Source organism: Ascaphus truei, chromosome 4, assembly GCF_040206685.1.
Source record: "Ascaphus truei isolate aAscTru1 chromosome 4, aAscTru1.hap1, whole genome shotgun sequence".
Lineage (NCBI taxonomy): Eukaryota > Metazoa > Chordata > Amphibia > Anura > Ascaphidae > Ascaphus > Ascaphus truei.
The window spans coordinates 40880266-40899154 of record NC_134486.1 but is presented as its reverse complement, the minus strand read 5'-3'; the positions used below and the strand labels follow the sequence as shown (position 1 = coordinate 40899154).

General features: G+C 45.0%; 1 protein-coding gene across 6 annotated transcripts in view; it reads right to left on the bottom strand.

Annotated features, from left to right (window-relative positions):
* The window catches only part of USH2A (usherin), a 942943-nt gene that overhangs the window by 638177 nt on the left and 285877 nt on the right, over positions 1-18889 (bottom strand). For all 6 annotated transcript variants that reach the window (XM_075595608.1, XM_075595610.1, XM_075595609.1 and 3 more), the window contains one exon: positions 5156-5286. In XM_075595608.1, coding sequence (XP_075451723.1) covers positions 5156-5286 — 131 coding nt within the window. The remainder of the gene's footprint in view (positions 1-5155; positions 5287-18889) is intronic.

The following is an 18889-nucleotide window of genomic DNA, read 5'->3' as shown; positions in this document are numbered from 1 at the left end:
AGCGAGGGAGCATTTGCCATAGTCAACTACCTGAAGCAAGAAAACACTCAGACTGACTAATGTAGGGAAGCAGGTCAAGGTTTAAAGAATGTAAAGGGGAAGAATGGAGGGTCTCTCTATTGGCTGACTACCTGATGGAAGGGTGTCCTGTGTCAGGCTGAGATAGTTGGGAGGAATGGGATCCATGGCAGCAGCGGTGTAGACTGGCAGTGTGTGCTGGTGATCTAGTGTAGGCCGGTGGTGAAGTGGGTCAGGACCAGCCACATCAGTTTAGGATGGCTGGCATCTGAATGTGAGTCCCAGGAGCTCACTTCCCATGTGGCTCTCACACGGACATGTAGTGCAGTTCCAGCAGGCATTGGGCCCTCTCCTGCCTGGCAGCACAGCAACAATGCAGCCCAGAATAAGGTAAAAAGGAAAGAAAAGATGATGTGGTAGCGAGTGTTCCAACTTCCTTGAAGAGCAAAAATTACTGATCTCTGGTTACTGAAGAGGAGTTCTACAGTAATGCAGCAAGAAAACAAAGTGCATGACCACTAGAGCGAGTGTAATGGACACACAAAAATACAAAAAAACACAACCAGTGTTAAAAAAGTTAAAAAAAATGTGAAGGGAAAAAAATAAAAGGAATCACCCATTAACATGTTAAGGAAGCAAAGTAGATCAATGCAGAGTAAACCCCAGCTGATGGCAGTCCTTAATCCAATGGCGTGGTACGAGCAAGGAATATATGGAAAAAAATAGTGCAAAAGTTAGTGCAATACAATTTAATACAAAAACCAGGGGGGAAAAGTATTTCACTTATAACAAGACAATAGGTCAAACACAGAACTGTGTAGAGTTGTAGGGGAACCTGGTGCGCTGGAACGCTTTATCCTCTTACTATCCTTTCTCTCTATCAGCCCAGCTGTTTGTCACGGATCAGTGCAGTCTGGTGACATCACGAATGTGGGCGGTGATAAGCATGGAGAAAGCCCGTCAAAAGGCGCGAATGACGGGAAATCGGCTTCTCGGGTACTGCATTCAAACCAGTCATGTTAGTGAAGGAAAAACACTACGCTTTTCACTCTTGGAAGAGCTTCATCAGGGGTAGTGTTCTCTGGGGGTTAGAGCCCTCTTATAGTCAGTCCAATGATGTCACAACGCAAACATGTCCATTCAAAATATACAAACTTGTCACTTCTACGGTGGTACCTGAAGTTCTCTCATGTGGAAGTTGGAGCACACACACATTTGGTGTAGTCGACAGCTCTCTCACGCTCTCTCTCTATCTATTTCTGACTCTCTCTCCCCCTTTCCTTTCTACCCCTCCCCAACCCCTCTCCCTCACCTCCTCTATATTCCCCCTTGCTTGCCTCTCTATTTCTCCACCTCCCTCTTCCCCACTCTTCCCGCCTCCTATTCCCCCCTCTCCGTCCCTCTCTTTTCCCCCACCTTTCTCTCCCCCACTCATCCCCTTTGCCTCTTTCCAACCCTCTATCCCTCACCCTTCTTCTTTCCCATGTCCACTCTCTCCCCCAACTCTCATTTTTCCTCCCCGGCACCTCTCGCCCACCTCTCATCCCCCCTCCCAACCTCTCTTCCCTCCTCTCCACCTTTCTCTTCCCCTCTCTCTACCCCTGTCTCTCTCCCTCATCTCTTCATCTCCCTTTCCCTCCCCCCTCTCTCTCCGTCCCTCTCTTTTCCCCCACGTCTCTCTCCCCCACTCATCCCCTTCGCTTCTTTCCCCTTCTTCCCTCCCACGTCCACTCTCTTCCCCAACACTCATTCTTCCTCCCCCACACCTCTCGCCACCTCTCATCCCCCCTCCCAACCTCTCTCTTCCCTCCTCCCCACCTTTCTCTTTCCCCTCTCTCTACCCCTGTCTCTCTCCTTCATCTCTTCTCCCCCTCTACCTCCTCCCTCTCTCTCCAACTTTTTCTCTCGCCATGACTATCCCCCCTGTGCTCTCTCCCTTTCTTCCCTGCTCCTCTTCCCCTACACCCTCTCCATCCTCACTCTTCCCTCTCCCCTATCTCTCCTCTCAACATCCTCCTCTCTCTCTCTCTCTCTCTCTCCTCTCCTGCACCCTCTCTTCCCCCCCTCAACCTCTGCCCCCTCACTCTCACCTCACTCTCCCCACTCTCTCTGCTCCATCTCCATTGTCCCCACTCTCCCTCCCCTTCACTTTTCCACCCTCACACTCTCCCACCATCTCTTTCCCTCCCTCTATCCCCATCATCCCCCTCTCTGCATTTCTCCCACTCATTCCTTGTTTCTCCCCCTTATTGCCCCTCTTTTCCCCATCTCTCTCCCCCTCCCCTCTCTCTTTTCCCCATCTCTCCCCCTCTCATCTGCCTTATCCCTCCTCTCACTTTACCCCCTCCTTCTGCTCATCATCCCTCACTCCCCATTCTCCCCTCTCTCTCATCAGCCTCTCTCCCTCCGTCTTCCCCTCTTCCCTCTCTCCCCACTTCACTCTCATCCCATGCTCTCCCATCCTACCTCTTCTATCTCCGTCTCTCTCACCCACCCCACCACCTCTCCCCATCTCTCATCTTTCTCTCCACCTTTCTCTGCCCTCCCCATCTCTCACTCTCTCTCCCCCTCTCTTCCTCTTCCACCTCACTCTGCTCCCTCTCCACTTTCCCCCTCTCTCCCTTCATACTCTCCCCCCTCTTTATCTCTCCTCCTTCCCGTCATACTCTCTCCCTCATCCTCTTTCCCCCCTCTCCATCTCCGATCTCTAGTCTCTGTCCTCTCACACACCCCTCTCTCTTACCCTCAAACACCCCAAGTCAATCTGGATTGTCAGACAAAATGGTCCAAAATGCCTCTCTGGACTATATAGATTTACCTCTTTGGACTATATAGATTTACCCTCTAAATATATTCAAATGTTTGCAATGGTTAAAGTTGCCAATAAATAGTTCAATACTATTTCGTTTTGTTTTTCTAATTTGAAAACATTTTCAGCCCATTTTAGTTCTTCCGTTTCACTTGTATCAGTAAAGAAATGAAGAGTGAAGTTAAATGTTTAGAGTGGTTTGCAATTATATATGTTTCAAATCCTAAACATGGACGAAAATCCACTAAGCTCTAATGCAGCACACTGCACCCTGTTCTTGCATTTCTGTTTTTAAAATGATGACATGAGAAGCATTTCAACATCCTTTATATACCAATACATAAGTGAACATTAAAGAGTGTTAGCCAAGGGTTCTGAAACATATAATGTACACTCACTGGAAGTAATAACTTCTGTGTGTTAGGCTGTCATTGTATCCCCATTTTGTGTCATAAAAGTGGTCTAGGTGTGATGGGGCTATCAACAATGTCAACAAATGATAGTCTTTAAGAGAATCAAAACATATAATTAGTGAGGCGCTAAATGCAGCTAATGGAGTCACAATTATGAAGAGTTTCTCGTCTTTCCAAATCCTCTGATATTTACAATCCCCTGTTCTTTCATTCCAAGCACCCTTCAAATACTTGTGCTGTTAGACATGGAAACATCAGAATACATTGAATGAATATACTAACACAGAATAGGTTTTGCCAATTTCAAAATAAGAAAGCAGTATATGTTATTTAGTTGTCTGCCTTTAACCCTTAGGCTATAGTGTTCTGGAAGGGGAAGATAAGTGGTAGACACATCGATTAGATCACCACAATAGGCTAGTCGTCACACTGGTGGCAGGCTGAGGAGTGAGGAAAACCATTAAAAGGAGAGATAATGCCCTCCTGAGGCAGTATTTTTCTAGATATAAGAGTATAAGATTTGATGGAGGAGTATTAATAAGGCTGTCTATAATTAGGTAAAAGAGATATACAAGGAAATGCTCAGAATCAATATGTTGAGGAACCAACGGGACACCCGCTGAGATGATGTGATCTACATAAGTGTTTCCAAAATGGAAATATCCACTGGACCTTGAGACACATGACAGAAACTAAAAATGAATACAGACGATAATTCAGAGCTTGGATCAAGAATGACTACTGTAGATAAGAATAATGCAAGTTTTTGCAAGAGGAATGCACACAGATACAGAATTGGTTTATACCAATGAGTGACATTTGAGGGCTCTTCATAAAAAATATGAAGACTGAAGAATGAGACCCTATTTAAAGCTTTCAGCATTTAAAATAATATGCCAGGGGGAAAAAAAAGTTTGAGGTTTGTCTACATGAATTTTTAAGATGTTTCATGCTCTGCCCCTGTGCATTTACAAGACACAATGATGCACTCAAATGAAAAGAGACATACAGGCATACCCCGCATTAAAGTATGCAATGGGACCAAAGCATGTATGTAAAGTGAAAATGTACTTAAAGTAAAGCACTACCTTTTTCCCACTTATCGATGCATGTACTGTACTGCAATCGTCATATATGTGCATAACTGATGTAAATAACGCATGTGTAACAGGCTCTATAGTCTCCCGCTTGCGCACAGTTTCGGTACAGGTAGGGAGCCGGTATTGCAGTTCAGGACGTGCTGAAAGGCGCATGCGTGAGCTGGCGTTTGCCTTTTGGGCGATATGTCCTTACTCGCGAGTGTACTTAAAGTGAGTGTCCTTAAACCGGGGTATGCCTGTATAGAGTATTAAAGTAAAACAATAATTGATAAATTACAGAAACGTGCTACTGAAACCTCTTTTACTTAACATTACTATGTTCTTGGTTTATCTTTGCCACAAAAGTAACAATCAAAGTAAAAAGTGTTAATTTTCAGTAGATACTGAAAAACAGCACTGCAGTTTAGGGGAGTGGAATTGTTAGATTATGAGATTATGAACATAAATTATTTTAACAATATATTTTTTTTTTATTCACGGAATAAATGCTAACAGAACAAACCTCGCCAACTGGGAATCACATGTTATCACAGTGATATTAGCAAGGTCAGCATATTTTTACACTTGCCAGTGTTATCCATAAAATTTAAAGTAGTAGTAAATAGATAACTAATTAAATTGGAAAAAGCCTTGGGTGCTTCAATAGTTCTTTCCCAAAGAACTTCAATCATCAAAGGTTTTAAAGAACCCATTAACCTGGATCAATAGGAAAAATGGAAACAGCAAATGCCTCATCATCTTAAACCATTAAATGCACAAGATGCCTTTGGGATCTTTGATAGAGATCTTTTTCACCAGTTTGCTCATTACTGTACCTGTGGATCAAAAAGGAAGTAAGGGCGTCCATTTCTTATTTGAAGTGCAAAGTATTCTTCTTGCATTCCAGCTGACACAGCGCAGAGAATCAACCCCTCTGGTTCCTTGGTTCTGAATTGTACTTTAATGCCTAGTGTACATAAAGATAATAATTAGTACTGAATCATTTAATACAGGAGTTATCAACTCCAGTCCTCAACAGGTCAGGTTTTCAGGATATCCCTGCTGCAGCACAGGTGGCTCAATCAGTGGCTCATAGCCTTAAAACCTGGCCTGTTGGGGGTCTAGAGGACTGGAGATGGGAACGCCTGATTTAATATGTAACATTACAAACTTGTTTACACTGCAAATTACCTCATATATATAGTCTACTGTTTGTCACTCAAGTCAGACACATTTCTTTTAATTTCAGAACTAGTATAAATACAATAAAGTATGGTGACGGATTATAGAATACTGACTTAAGAGAAGATACATATATAGCCATGCATAATAATGGTATATTACTTTCCTCTCTGTTGGCAGTAAGTCCTGATAAGTATGGGTATGCCAGCAGTAGTTATGGAGGTTTTCCCTCACACCATGGTGAGGTGCCCTATGTATGGAGGGGAGTGGCTGTATGCTCTGAGTCCCTGGATAGTGACATCAGGAATGCGCCTGCCTCCTGAAGTATATAAGGCACAACACAGTTAGTTACAGTGTGTTCCAGCAGCTGTGGAAAGTTGTTGGGAAGTTGTGCTTTCCTGCAAAGGGATTGTAGGAACACTTTGTGACCCTAGTGAAGTAACTAGCGGTCCAGGTTGACCAATCAGCCTGTCTAAGCCACTCTGTGTCCAGGGACCTGGCACAGAGAGGATCTCCCTAGGAGAAGAGGGAATCCCACTTCAATTTGGGAGGGCATACCTGGCAAAGGGACAGCACGGAGAGATGTGCGGCTACAGCCGGCAGCTGCATGGGGCAGCCTGCTACATCCCAATCTGCAATAAAGATGGCCTTGTTAACGATACCCCCGCTGTGTGAGTGTAAAATTACTCAACAGTGGCAGTCACCACCAAGAAGGAGTTCCTCACCAGGACCATCTCCCTGCGGAAGCACAGATCCTGATGAGGTGGAGGCGCTGCACATGATGTAAGTTGAACTCGCACCCACTACCTCAGCTTCCTGTCCTGCTGGAAATCCCCTAATAACAACAAGCGGGAGACTCAGGAGTCCTGTTGCCTACAGGTGCACCCCCAAACACTAACACGTAATGGGGGTTGGTTATTAGAGTACCCGGGCCAATGTGAGATTGGGGGGGGGGGAAACCCGTTACACATATAAAAAGTATTTTTAAAAATCCCTTTCCTGTAACATTTACAATATAAGTAGCACATTTGGAGGCCTATAAAAACAGTAAAGTCAAATTGTGTTAGGTTTATTGTGCATTGACAGGTGTGTAAATTAATGTATTTAGATTATTTCATAGAAAATGTAAACATTTCAGATGAGATGGATTGCTTGGCGAAAACTGATAGGAATGAGTTTGAAAGATAGAGGGCAGTATGGTTTAATAGAGATAAATGGGAAGAGATGAGAAAGTCTTATACATAATATAGCACAAAAGTGGAACAGCAGGATAATGAGAATGAAAACTTGCTGTACATGGAGATGCAGAGGAGGCAGAGGAGGCACAGAAATTGACTTATAACGCGCGTGCTCGGCACACGTGTCAGTCAGTGTATGTGTCAGTCAGTGAGTATGTATGTGTGTCAGTCAGAGATTATGTATGTGTGTCAGTCAGTGTGTGTATGTGTGTCAGTCAGTGTGTATGTGTGTCAGTCAGTGTGTGTATGTGTGTCAGTCAGTGTGTGTATGTGTGTCAGTCAGTGTGTTCATGTGTGTCAGTCAGTGTGTGCATGTGTGTCAGTCAGTGTGTGCATATGTGTCAGTCAGTGTGTGCATGTGTGTCAGTCAGTGTGTCAGTCAATGTGTGTGTGTGTGTGTGTGTCAGTCAGTGTGTGAGTGTGTGTGTCAGTCAGTATGTCTCTCTCTGTGTTGTGTGAATGTCTCTCTGTGTCGGTCAGTGTGTGTATGTGTGTCAGTGTGCGTGCGTATCAGTCAGTGTGTGTGTGTGTGTGTCAGTCAGTGTGTGTGTCAGTGTGTGCATGTGTGTCAGTCAGTGTTTGCATGTGTGTCAGTCAGTGTGTGTGTCAGTCAATGTGTGTGTGTGTCAGTGTATGTCTCTCTGTGTTGTGTGAATGTCTCTCTGTGTCGGTCAGTGAGTGTATGTGTGTCAGTCAGTGAGTGTATGTGTGTCAGTCAGTGAGTGTATGTGTGTCAGTCAGTGTGCGTGCATATGTGTGTCAGTGTGCGTGTGTGTGTGTGTGTATGTTTGTCAGTTAGTGCAGCGGTGCGCAAACTGTGGGGCGCGACCCCCAGGGGGGGCGCGACACTGCCGACGGGGGGCGCGGGGTTTACAGAGGCCCCGCGCGCTTCCCGAAGGCACTTAAATTAAGTGCCGGGGGAGCTGCAGGGCCTCTGTAAACCTAACTTACCGTGGCTCCGGCGGCTTCCTCCCTGCGGCGCCATGGCAACGCGGCGTCAAAATGACGCTGCGAGCTCATGTGACGTCACGTTGCTATGGCAACGTGACGTCATTACGCCGGAGCGCGGGTAAGTTGGGGTTGGGGGGGGCGCGGGAGCGAGGGGACAGCCGTCAGGGGGGCGCAGGGAAAAAAGTTTGCGCCCCCCTAGTGTGTGTGTCAGTCAGTGTGTGTATGTGTGTGTGTCAGTCAGTGTGTGTGTGTGTATGTGTGTGTGTCAGTCAGTGTGTGTGTGTATATGTGTGTCAGTCAGTGTGTGTGTGTGTGTGTGTGTGTGTGTGTCAGTGTGTGTGTGTGTGTGTGTGTGTGTCAGTCAGTGTGTATGTGTGTCAGTGTGTGTGCATGTGTGTCAGTCAGTGTGTGTGTATGTGTGTCAGTCAGTGTGTGTGTGTGTCAGTCAGTGTGTGTGTATGTGTGTCAGTCAGTGTGTGTGTGTGTGTATATGTATGTGTGTGTGTGTATATGTATGTGTGTGTGTCTGTCAGTGTATGTGTGTCTCTCTTTCTGTGTCCTGCGCCCTCTCTCCTGACTCCCCCCCCCCTCAAAGGCAGGCAGAGCTGCGGACCAGCGGCGGCTCTGCCTGAGACTCTCCTCCTCCCCTCACACCCCCTTACAGACAGGCAGAGCTGCGGACCCGCGGCGGCTCTGTCTTGGTCTCTCCCCCCCCCCTCACAGGCAGGTAGAGCTGCGGACCCGCGGCGGCTCTGCCTGAGTCTCTCCTCCCCCCCCTCACAGACAGGCAGAGCTGCGGACCCGCGGCGGCTCTGCCTGAGACTCTCCTACTCCCCTCACAGACAGCCAGAGCTGCGGACCCGCGGCGGCTCTGCCTGAGTCTCTCCTCCCCTCCCACCCCCCAGCGAGACGCGGCCGCACCGGGCACCGGGCAGATACCTTAATAAAGCCCCCCCCCCTCCGGAAGTGCTGCGTGGGCAGAGGCAGTGTCGGCGGGGGAAGGGGGGCAGCGCGTCATCGTCAGCGGGAGCTGGCTTCGAGGGGAGCGCTGCAGCGGTCCCCTTCTGATGGTGCTGTGGGGAACGCAGCTCACTCTACCCCCCCCCCGTTCCATGCCTCGGCCGAGGGAGGTCAGCAGGGAGTGGCGGCAATTAAATTTTGAGGGCTAGCGCCGGCGCATGTCAGCGGGTGGGGGGAGCAGAGCTCGTTAGGAGCTGCGGCGGTGAGTAAATGTTGAGCACGTGGGGGGGACCGTTTGGGGGGGAGCAAAGATGGTTAGGAGCGGCGCCGGTGGCTATCGCCGCCGCCGCCGCATATGATTTGCCAGAACAAAGCCTGGCCTCAACTGCCAGCACTGTGACGTCAGCACTTTGACGTCACATCCGTTTCATTTTCTATCCCCACAATCCATTTTTGTCCCATTAGGAATGAGGTGCCACTAAAGAAGTTTCACTTCAATAATGGGAGGGATCGATAGCTGTGTACAATATAATTTCATCTATGTGGAACCCGAGAAGGTACAGTATTAGAACCTACTACATTTCTTCAGAAGCAAAATACTGTACTTGCAACAATGTTTCATTACAGATATCACGTAGATATGAACTGATAATTTTGCTTAGGAGGAAACCATTGGATCATCCAGCACAGTGAAAGGAATTGGAAGACTCAAACGAGGTCTCAGCAGTTAACTCTTTACTTGGATACAAAATGCAATCACAAAAAGTAGTGAAAAAATACAAAATGATGTAAAGTCAATCACACAAAGCAAAAGGCATAAGGCATAAGCATGACTGCAGAGTCTCTGGAGCCGACGTTTCAAGCCATAAAGTACCACAAAATAAATATATAAAAATAATGTATAAATAACCCACCCTCCCCCACCCCCACCCGGTAGGCTTAAACACCCATTCTTGGGGACAACACCCCTTCACCCACCCCCTGCTACCCACAATAAAAAAATACACACAACAGACCCACTACCCACCTCCTAGGCCCCCAATAAACCATTATAATATTTAAATAACAATACACAACCCACTCACCTTGTGCCCCCACATAAAACCATTATTTATTTATTTTACACAAAGGATTAATACCACAGGCCGACGGGGGTCCCCAGTGGTCCCCACGGGTGTCCGAAGGCCCCACAGTGCACCCCGAGGAGGGGCCCATGGGTGCCTGGGGGCCCTCAGGTGGTCCCCACGGGCCCCAACAAGGTCCATGGGTGGCCCCGCAGTTGTCTGGGGGTCCCGGGTCATCCCCACGAGTGTCTGGGGGCCCTCGGGTAGGGGCCCTACATTTCAATAAATACACACTCCCCCCACCAAAACACATACAGTACAGTAATTGGCAAAATAACTATTATCCAGATATGGATAATAGATTATTTGCCCATTATTAAACATAACTTTAGCCATGAAGCATAAATAAAGTAAATAAAAAACGTTCTACTTACCCCTTGCAATATAATATCATTCTGTACTACACCATCTGTTTATTAAAATGCTGTGTGGATTTAATAACTATATATTTATGGATAAATATTCAAAAACACTTTTATATTTTATATTCCATTTATAACACTACGGGGGCTATGCACTAAGCTCAAGGCTTTTGCGTCCGGATGAAAACAAAAAGTACGTCCGTTAAAAAGTGAAGCCGGAGACGCGATTCACTAAGGCCTTGATCCCATTTTCTAACGTACGGGCTCAAAACAGCCACAGCGTACGGGTTGCTTTTTTTCCCCTGCTAGCGTTCTTAAACTTTACGTACGCTAGCTGATAGAAAAAAGCCGCTTGTAACATTTACATGGAGATCCTGTATCTCCATGCAAGGCTGTTACAGGCGATCGTACACTAAATAAATACATTTTAATAATAGTGTACATGAGCAGGGGGTCTCCGGAGCTGAACCGAATTGGTTTCAGGTCCTGGGGCCCCCTACTTCAGGAGATACAGGCCCCGGTATGGTGTGCTGGTATCCCCTGTACTTTCAAGCTCCCGCGTCACGTGACCGGGATATTTACATTCTGCAGGGGATACCGGAACCCCATAACGGGGCCTGTATCTCCTGAAGTAGGGGGCCCCCGAGGCTGAAACCAATGCGGTTCAGCTCAGGAGACCCCCTACACATCTACACTATTGTCAAAACATACATATCAATAAACAATAATTCCTTACCGTAGCGGCTATCCGCTATGATAATGAAACGGCATTAATGTACATTTTAATAATAGTGTGCCGGAGCAGGGGTCCCCTGAGCTGAACCGCATTGATTTCTGCCTCAGAGACACCCTGCTTCCCGAGTTACAGGGCAAGGTATGGGGCATCGGTACGCGACATGGACGCTATAAACATTACAGATCATTTCTTGCCACTGTATGTATGTATGTATGTATGTATGTATGTATGTATGTCTAGATCAATATATACATACAGGGTAAGAAATGGTTTATTAGGAAATGCTTGTTTTGCTGTCTTTAAAATGTTTTTGGCTATGCTGCTATGCATAAATGTGTGTGTAATGTATTTTGGAATTAGATAGATGTAATTTTTGGTGTTCTATGCTATACTTTAGGTCATGGTGAGGCTTGCTTTTGTATATTGTATTCTTTTTGATACTTATATTTTGTCTGATGGTAACTTTTTTTGTTTAACGATTAAAATAGTTAATTGTGTAATTGTTATGGAGGATATTTTAATTGTTTTGGGATTTGATTAATGAATGCTAATTGATTTCTGTTGATTTGCTTGGTTTAAATAGTATATTTGTTTGGATTTAATGGTATTTTGTTTGCACATCAATGTTAAGAATAAAATATTCCAGAGTGTACATGGTGCATAGATTTTATGCATCATGTATGCAATGTAAATTCAATGTTTTGATTGGCATTTGATGCTTTTGATTGGATGATGAGATTGATTTTTTTAAGAAATAGGATTTTATTTTACTGTGGCTGATATGGAGAAGTGGTATTTTTATTAGAGCATATTTTTGATGAACCAATACAAAGAAATGTTTAAGGGTTATCATTTGTATATTGGTTCATCATGTGTGTGTATATATATATATATATATATATATACATATATATATATATATATAGTTGCATGATGAAGCCACTGTACAAATGAATGTGTGAAGGGTGGGTATCGGGCCAGGGTGGCTTAACCCCTTAATTACCTTTACGGTTATTATCCGATAAGGTGATTAAGGGGTTCATTGATATCAGAATGTAATTGCAATGTATTGGCTATGTATTTTGTTGGCAACGGAGGACACAGATTTTGCTGTCGAGGGGGCTTCTTATTGATGAGGTCAGTAGAACTTTATTTATTTTATTATGCTAGTTAATGTGTTTAATAATGAGCAAATAATCTATTATCCCTATCTGGATAATTGTTATTTTGCACATTATTGTACTGTATGTGTTGGGGGGGGTTGATGTATTTAACGTATAGAACAGGTTTAATTTTTTTTACATACAGGGTTGGTTCCTTTTGGTCTGCGGGGGACCTATGGAGACCACCTGCGGTCTCCTCGGGCTTCTCACGGGTAAACGGCTGCCGGGTCCACGGGGGACACCTGCGGGGAAGAACCGGTGGCCACACATCTGTGGGGGCACCGCAGACCTGTAGGGACCACCCGAGGGCCCCCAGACCCCCGTGGGAACCACCCGAGGCCCCTCAGACACCTGTGGGTCTGATCCGGGGCTGCCCAGACAGCCGTGGTCCTACCCGTGGGGACCCAATTGTGGCCCACGGTGACCAACGGAGACCACCTGGTGGATCATGGCGCCTGGCGGTGACCACCCATAGGCCTCCAGACCCTGTTTGAAACATGGTGCTGGGCTACTGTGAGGTCACCCGTCAGGCCCACCGGGGACTCCCATGGACCTGGGGTATTAACCCTGTATGTAAAATAATAAATCATGTATTTATGGGTGGGCACAGGGGGTGGGTTATGTATAGAATAAATATAATGATGTTTATTGTGGGGCTGTGTATTGTTTTTCTTCTGGGTACTGGGGGTGGGGGAAGGGGGTATTGTCCCCAAGGGTATGTGGGTAGGCCTCCCGCCCGTGTTAGTAGGTGAGGGTGGTTATGCCTCACGGGATGGGTAGTGGGGGAGGGTATTTAGGCCTCCCGAGTGGTGGGTGAGGGTGGGTTAACCCCTTAATGACTGTAGCGGTTAATGACATTACATTTAGGGGACATTACATTGGATATGTTGATTGTTGTGTATGTTTTGTAGCACTGGAGGGACATGGGCAGGGTGAAGATGAGGATGAAGACGGCCTTGATCGTGGGTGCCTGTAAAAGGTAAGTGTAATATGTATTTACTGTATTTATTGTAATTTATATGTATTTAAAATGGGCAAATGCATTATTATCCATATGTGGATAATAGTAATTTTGCCCATTACTGTATTGCATGAGTTAGGGGGGTGTATTTAGTTATAAATATTGTTTATTATATTTGGAGGTGCAACATTGGTACCGCAGGCCCGCAGGTACCCCGGGACTCCCGTGGGGACTCCTGCACTCACGTGGGGACCCCTGCTTGGTGAGTCAGGGACACCGGACCCCTGCAGGGTCAGCCAGGGACACCCGTGTGACCCCCAGCCTCCCTTGGGGATCCCCGCGGGGTCATCCGGGGACACCCGCCGGCCTGTTGTATGGGTTTTGCGCATGCAAAAATGTAAACAAAGAAATTTTTCTAAGTCCAGCTTTTTTTGCGGCTACCTTGAGCTGACGTGTTTTGTTGAACGCAACTTTCGCGTATGCTAAGGTTGCGTTGCTTAGTGTATCCCGCATAAGGGCAGAATTGAACGCAAACAGGGTAACGAACGTGCAAAGTTGGACTTAGAAAAATTTCCATGAAAAAGTGAGTTTTAGAACGCAAAGTGCCTTGAAGAACGCAAAAAACGCCATCGCGTGCAGCGCAACATCACGTGCCTTGAACGCAAAGAACGCCATTGTGTTCAGCGCAACATCACGTTCTAAGAGCACTTTGCGTTCTTAAAACGACTTATCGGCGCTTAGTGCATGACCCCCTATATATCATAAGCAGAGAGAACAAAGCACATATCTAAAGACCATATTCAAACTCTAATTTAAAAAAACAAAAACACATTTTTAATGGAAAATTAAAATCCAATTCATTATACTGAAAGTATATACCATAGTATCAGTCTTAAAGCAAAAGACACAATTCAAGTAAATAGTTAAGAATAAGAAGAATAAAAAATAGTTTGTATAACAGCCACATAGGAAATATTCATGACACCATAATAGAATGTGCCTGTACTCTGCTTAAGAGTTTGGGAACTTTTCCTACTTGAATACTGCGGGCATGCTTCTGGTTGCCGGAGGATTCTCCAAGTGGCAACACCCATTCGGGATGACACGTGATGAGATGATCGTGGGAGCAGAGCAATACAAGTGTAGCAGTTTCCTGTTTAATGCTTGAGCATGAGTTTTTACTCATAACACACGCAAAAACGTTGGATGTTGGTCGTGAGAAGGGAGGTAGTTGTGCCCACGAAGAAGGCTGACAGCATCTTAGTGCTACTGGATGTATATTTTATGGTTTACTAAACATTTCTTGGACATTTTATGGATATATTCATTAACTTTTCTTTAAGCATAAAGCATTGGTACTAGTATATATCCCAGTTATTCATCTACAATATTGTTTCATTAGTATATACATTTATTGTTGTGCATTCATATATGTTGTATATTTTTCATAATGACTAGTACAGTAGAATTATATTGCTTTAAATTTTTTGGTCATACAGTATCCCCAATTGAGGGTTTTGGTATATTTGCACATCTTGCCAAAACAGTTATAGGCGCAGTGTAATTTAATGAGATTCTGTTTTTGATATACAGTACAGCCGCGGTCCCTTTTATTCTCCAACATCTCCGAATTTTTCTGGGATTTTTTTCCGAATGCCACACACTTCACCGCACTTCACCACGTTCATGCCGCATTCTGACCGCATTCATACCGCATTCATGTTGCATTCACACCCGCGGTTGATGCGCGGTTGATGTGTTTATTGATAATGGTTCGGATTTAATTGGTTGCAATTCTTCGCGTATCCGCCAGATGGCAGATATTCATGAATTGTTATGCGCATGCGCTTCAGTAATGTGTCGACTTGCAGGTGTTTAAAAAAATACCACAGTGGTCCATTGTAAATTGGCCTTGGGACTGAAGGAAGAAGTTACAATAATGTATCAATTTAGGCTTTTTATATTAAAAAAAGACAAGCACAGTTTCTGGTCTGGTAATTGTCCTTAGAGTCCCGCCATGAGTGCACAACTGCAGTCCGTGTTCCAAAAACCCGACAGAACGTACGCTTATTTAATATAGTCCGCGATTAATGCAACAGATGATAAGATGGCAACAGTTGTTCAAATTTACCAGTATTTTATCGAAAACTATGACTTTTACAAATTTTCGCCAGATGCTCATGTGTGGAAGCGTGCAATAAGGAAAAAGTTATGTAGCGATCCATGTTTTTTTCGTATTGACCCGATTTTATTGGAGGGTATTGGTGTGTATCACCGGGTTTTTCCCGTATCTATGATCATGGAGACTGCAAAAGGTGAAAGGTCGTGTTACAACCAACTAAGAAACGTCAGTCGCTGGCAAGCAATGCGACAGCGACAGCTTCCAATAACGGTCCGACCGTCAGTGAAAACCTGGTGACCGGCAACCCTTGCTGTCTGTCCCCACCCGAATACCTGCAGCCTGAGCCTGATTTCGCGTACAGATTCAAGCAAGCTTGCATGTACCTAAGCGATTTCCAGCCTCATCATCTGACTACAGGTGTAGTAGTCCCGCTGTCACCCGTCAACGACGTGTATGATCAAGAATACGGGACTGGCAGTGGCTCAGCGCCAGCTGATTGGGAAAGTCTATGGTGAGTAATGTTGCCGTATTTTATTCTGTTTTTTTATTTTTGAAAATATCAATATCAATGCGATTCAAAAGTCAAACGATTCTCCTGTAAGCAATATCATTGGCTGAGCGGCTTCTACAGTAGATACAGCACAATTGGTGAAAAGCTAGGTGCATGCACATTGGAACCTTCTTGAAACGCATATGCGTGTCATCACATCGACGGTAGACGCATGCGCATGTGAACAGGAGACGCCCCCCGAGAAAATTATTGGTGGGACTGACTGTGGGAACTTCTTTAGGAGACTGACTGACCATTACAGTAAAACTTTTACTTTTTTTTTTGTTCCTCAGAAAAGAAAACGTTGTAATTTCATGCGGAAAACGGCAAATGGAGGGATTTCGATGGATAATTTCGCTTTGTGTTACAATGCCTGCACATTGCTGAATCTAATTTAAAAAAAAACACGTACCGAGTCTACAGTTTAGTGGTCGTTGTTATTGATTAGGATAGAATACCTGAAACAGTATGCTGATGTTTTCAGACCGTATACAATACTTTTTTTATATATACTGTATAATAAACCCGAAAAAATAAAAAGTATGCATTTATTCTACATGTATTCCAGTACATATGTGTATTCTATATCCGTACAGCATGTATTGTTTTAATACTCTTGTGATGTACAGTACTGAGCATGCCTACAGTATACAGTACGCCTGGACAGTACTGCACAGTATGTTCTAGAAACACTGTATTTTGTTACAGTATAAAAGGAGACAATGGAACAATTTAAAACAAACCAACATTTTCTATTATTGGTGGAGTAAGTACAAAAACATTTATTTACAAATACAATGTAAAAACATTTTAAGTGTACAGCAATTCAAAACATCAACAGGTGTATGGTTTACTGCTAGTGAAAACATTTATGTACAGAAAGTCAAAACATTTACAGTCAGTCAGTATGGTTTACAGTCACATTAACAGTATGGTGTTATTAAAAAAATTCTTTATTCCTAAAATTTAAAAAACGCAACATCTCCCCTTTATTAAAGTACAGAAAGTAAAAACATTTACAGTAGGATGGTGTACAGAACAGTCAGTCAGGCCTGCACAACTCCAGTCCTCGAGGGCCACAAACAGGCCTGTTTTTCAGGATAACCTTGAAAACCGGGCCTGTTTGCGGCCCTCGGGGACTGGAATTGTGCAGGTCTTGTGTACAGTAAGTAAAAACATTTCTTTATTAATACAAGTTAAAACACGCAACATCTCCTTTATTAAAGTACAGAAAGTCGAACAGTCACGCAAATGCGATCCCCACCAGATTGTCCTTCCAGGGCCGATGCCTTGTATGGCGCAAAATGCCATTAATGGAGTCCAGAACGATTTTAATTAAAGGATCTGTAATTGAAAAATAGCGCCGCACTTCCTCCATAATAGTCCTTAAATTATCAGGAAGCGCCCTTTTTTCGCGATTTCCTTCGTAGTTCACATTGTAGGACACGTGGTGCTTAAAAATTAACATGGCATACTTCTGGGGTAAGCCAGGACTCATCACCCTATACTTTTCCCTGTGTGACGGTTGCAACTCGCGCAGGATGATGTCGGGCACCGTATCGATGCAAGCATATGTAGGTTGGGTTCTGGAAGCAGGTGTTCTTCTGTGAGCGGGTGTGTTGTGGCGGCGGGCGAGGGTAGGTTGTCTGGGAGGAAGCTTTCCTCCTGTCTTGGTCGCCGTGTTGTCTCCTGGCGTGGTCTTGACGGGGTTGTCATGTTATCCTCCTCCTCAACGGCATACATGTACACAAATTCTTCTGGTGGAGGGGGTGTGCTTGGTGTTGGAAGGCGGTCGAAGGTCCCATTCATCACATCCATGCCACCCTCCTGCTCCGGAGTCGGGGATACAGGGGCATGAGCAAATTATGTATACCCGCTATGTCAGTCTCTATCTTCTCTATCCGTCGATCCATCTTCTCCATCCGTTGATCCATATTTAGCATGGTCTCCAAAAGCAGATCTATCTTTACTAGCACAGTAGAGTTCCCGGGGATATCCACACTTAACCCATTCAGCACGCAGTCTAACGAGCTGGTTCTTGTGCATGGCATGCTGTGGACATCTGGGTGGATGGGTGCTACGGAGGATGAGATGGGAGTTCCATGGAGAGGAGCGGCAGCCTCATCGAAGAAGGATGGAGGAGGTGACCTGTGGATTTCCGGGAGAGAAGTGGCAACGTCATCGAAGAGGGATGGAGAAAGTGACCTGTGGATTTCCGGGCGAGAAGCGGCAGAGTCGTCTAAGCGTAATGGAGAAAGTGACCCGTGGATTTCAGGGGCACCAGTGGCAGCATCATCGAAGAGCAGTGGCGAAGATGGCCTGTGGGTTTCCGGGAGAGCGGCGGCAGCATCGTGGACGAGTAGTGGAGAAGATGGGCTGTAGATTTCCGCGAGAGCGGCGGCAGAGTCGTCGAAGCATAAACAAGGAAGTGGCCTGCGGGTTCGATGGGTTGGTTGCCATTTGTTTTGCGTTGAGTGTACATCACCTATTTCTTCTTGACATAATAAGGCTTACGTGTATTAAAACCCTTAGCCTTTGGGGTCAGCAGAAGGTTTTCTTTATTGGCCTTAGCCTGTTGCTTTGGCCTTGGCTTGGAAACGGCTGCCGCCTTTCGCTTTTTCTGCGTGACAGGCACGGCAGAGGCGAGTGGCTTCTTGCGCCTGTAGAATAAGGGTTGATCCATGGAAGCCGATAACACAATGCAGTATCTGGACAAGGGCAAGTTCAGATAAAGATCGAGTGGTGGGCTATGCAAAGTGTGTAACCTTTCATGCATGGCGACGAGGTACAGGTGTTGAAAGTGGGCATACTCTAATGTGAGTCATTACCGTATAAATACACCATCCATTTTGTGGATTCATTGCACATTGAATACACATCGACTAAACGTCAAATATACATTCTTGTGTTTGTATTTCTTTCTACTCGCAGCAATGCCTGTTAAAAGATTTCAAAGGATCTCAGCATGAGAATTAAGGAGATGTACATGAGCGGACAACGAATTGCAGATATCCAACGCTGGTTAGCTGCTTCTGGCCTCGTTGTGCCATCAACCACCGTGTGCTATCATGCACACGGAAAAAACAGACAACGCATGAGGACACCAACGGTAACCAACGCGTAAGTATATTTATATAACTATATAATACAGTATATCTATTATTGTTTATTTTGCTGCATATTAATAGAACTATATAGTGTAGATCTATCTCATTTTATAG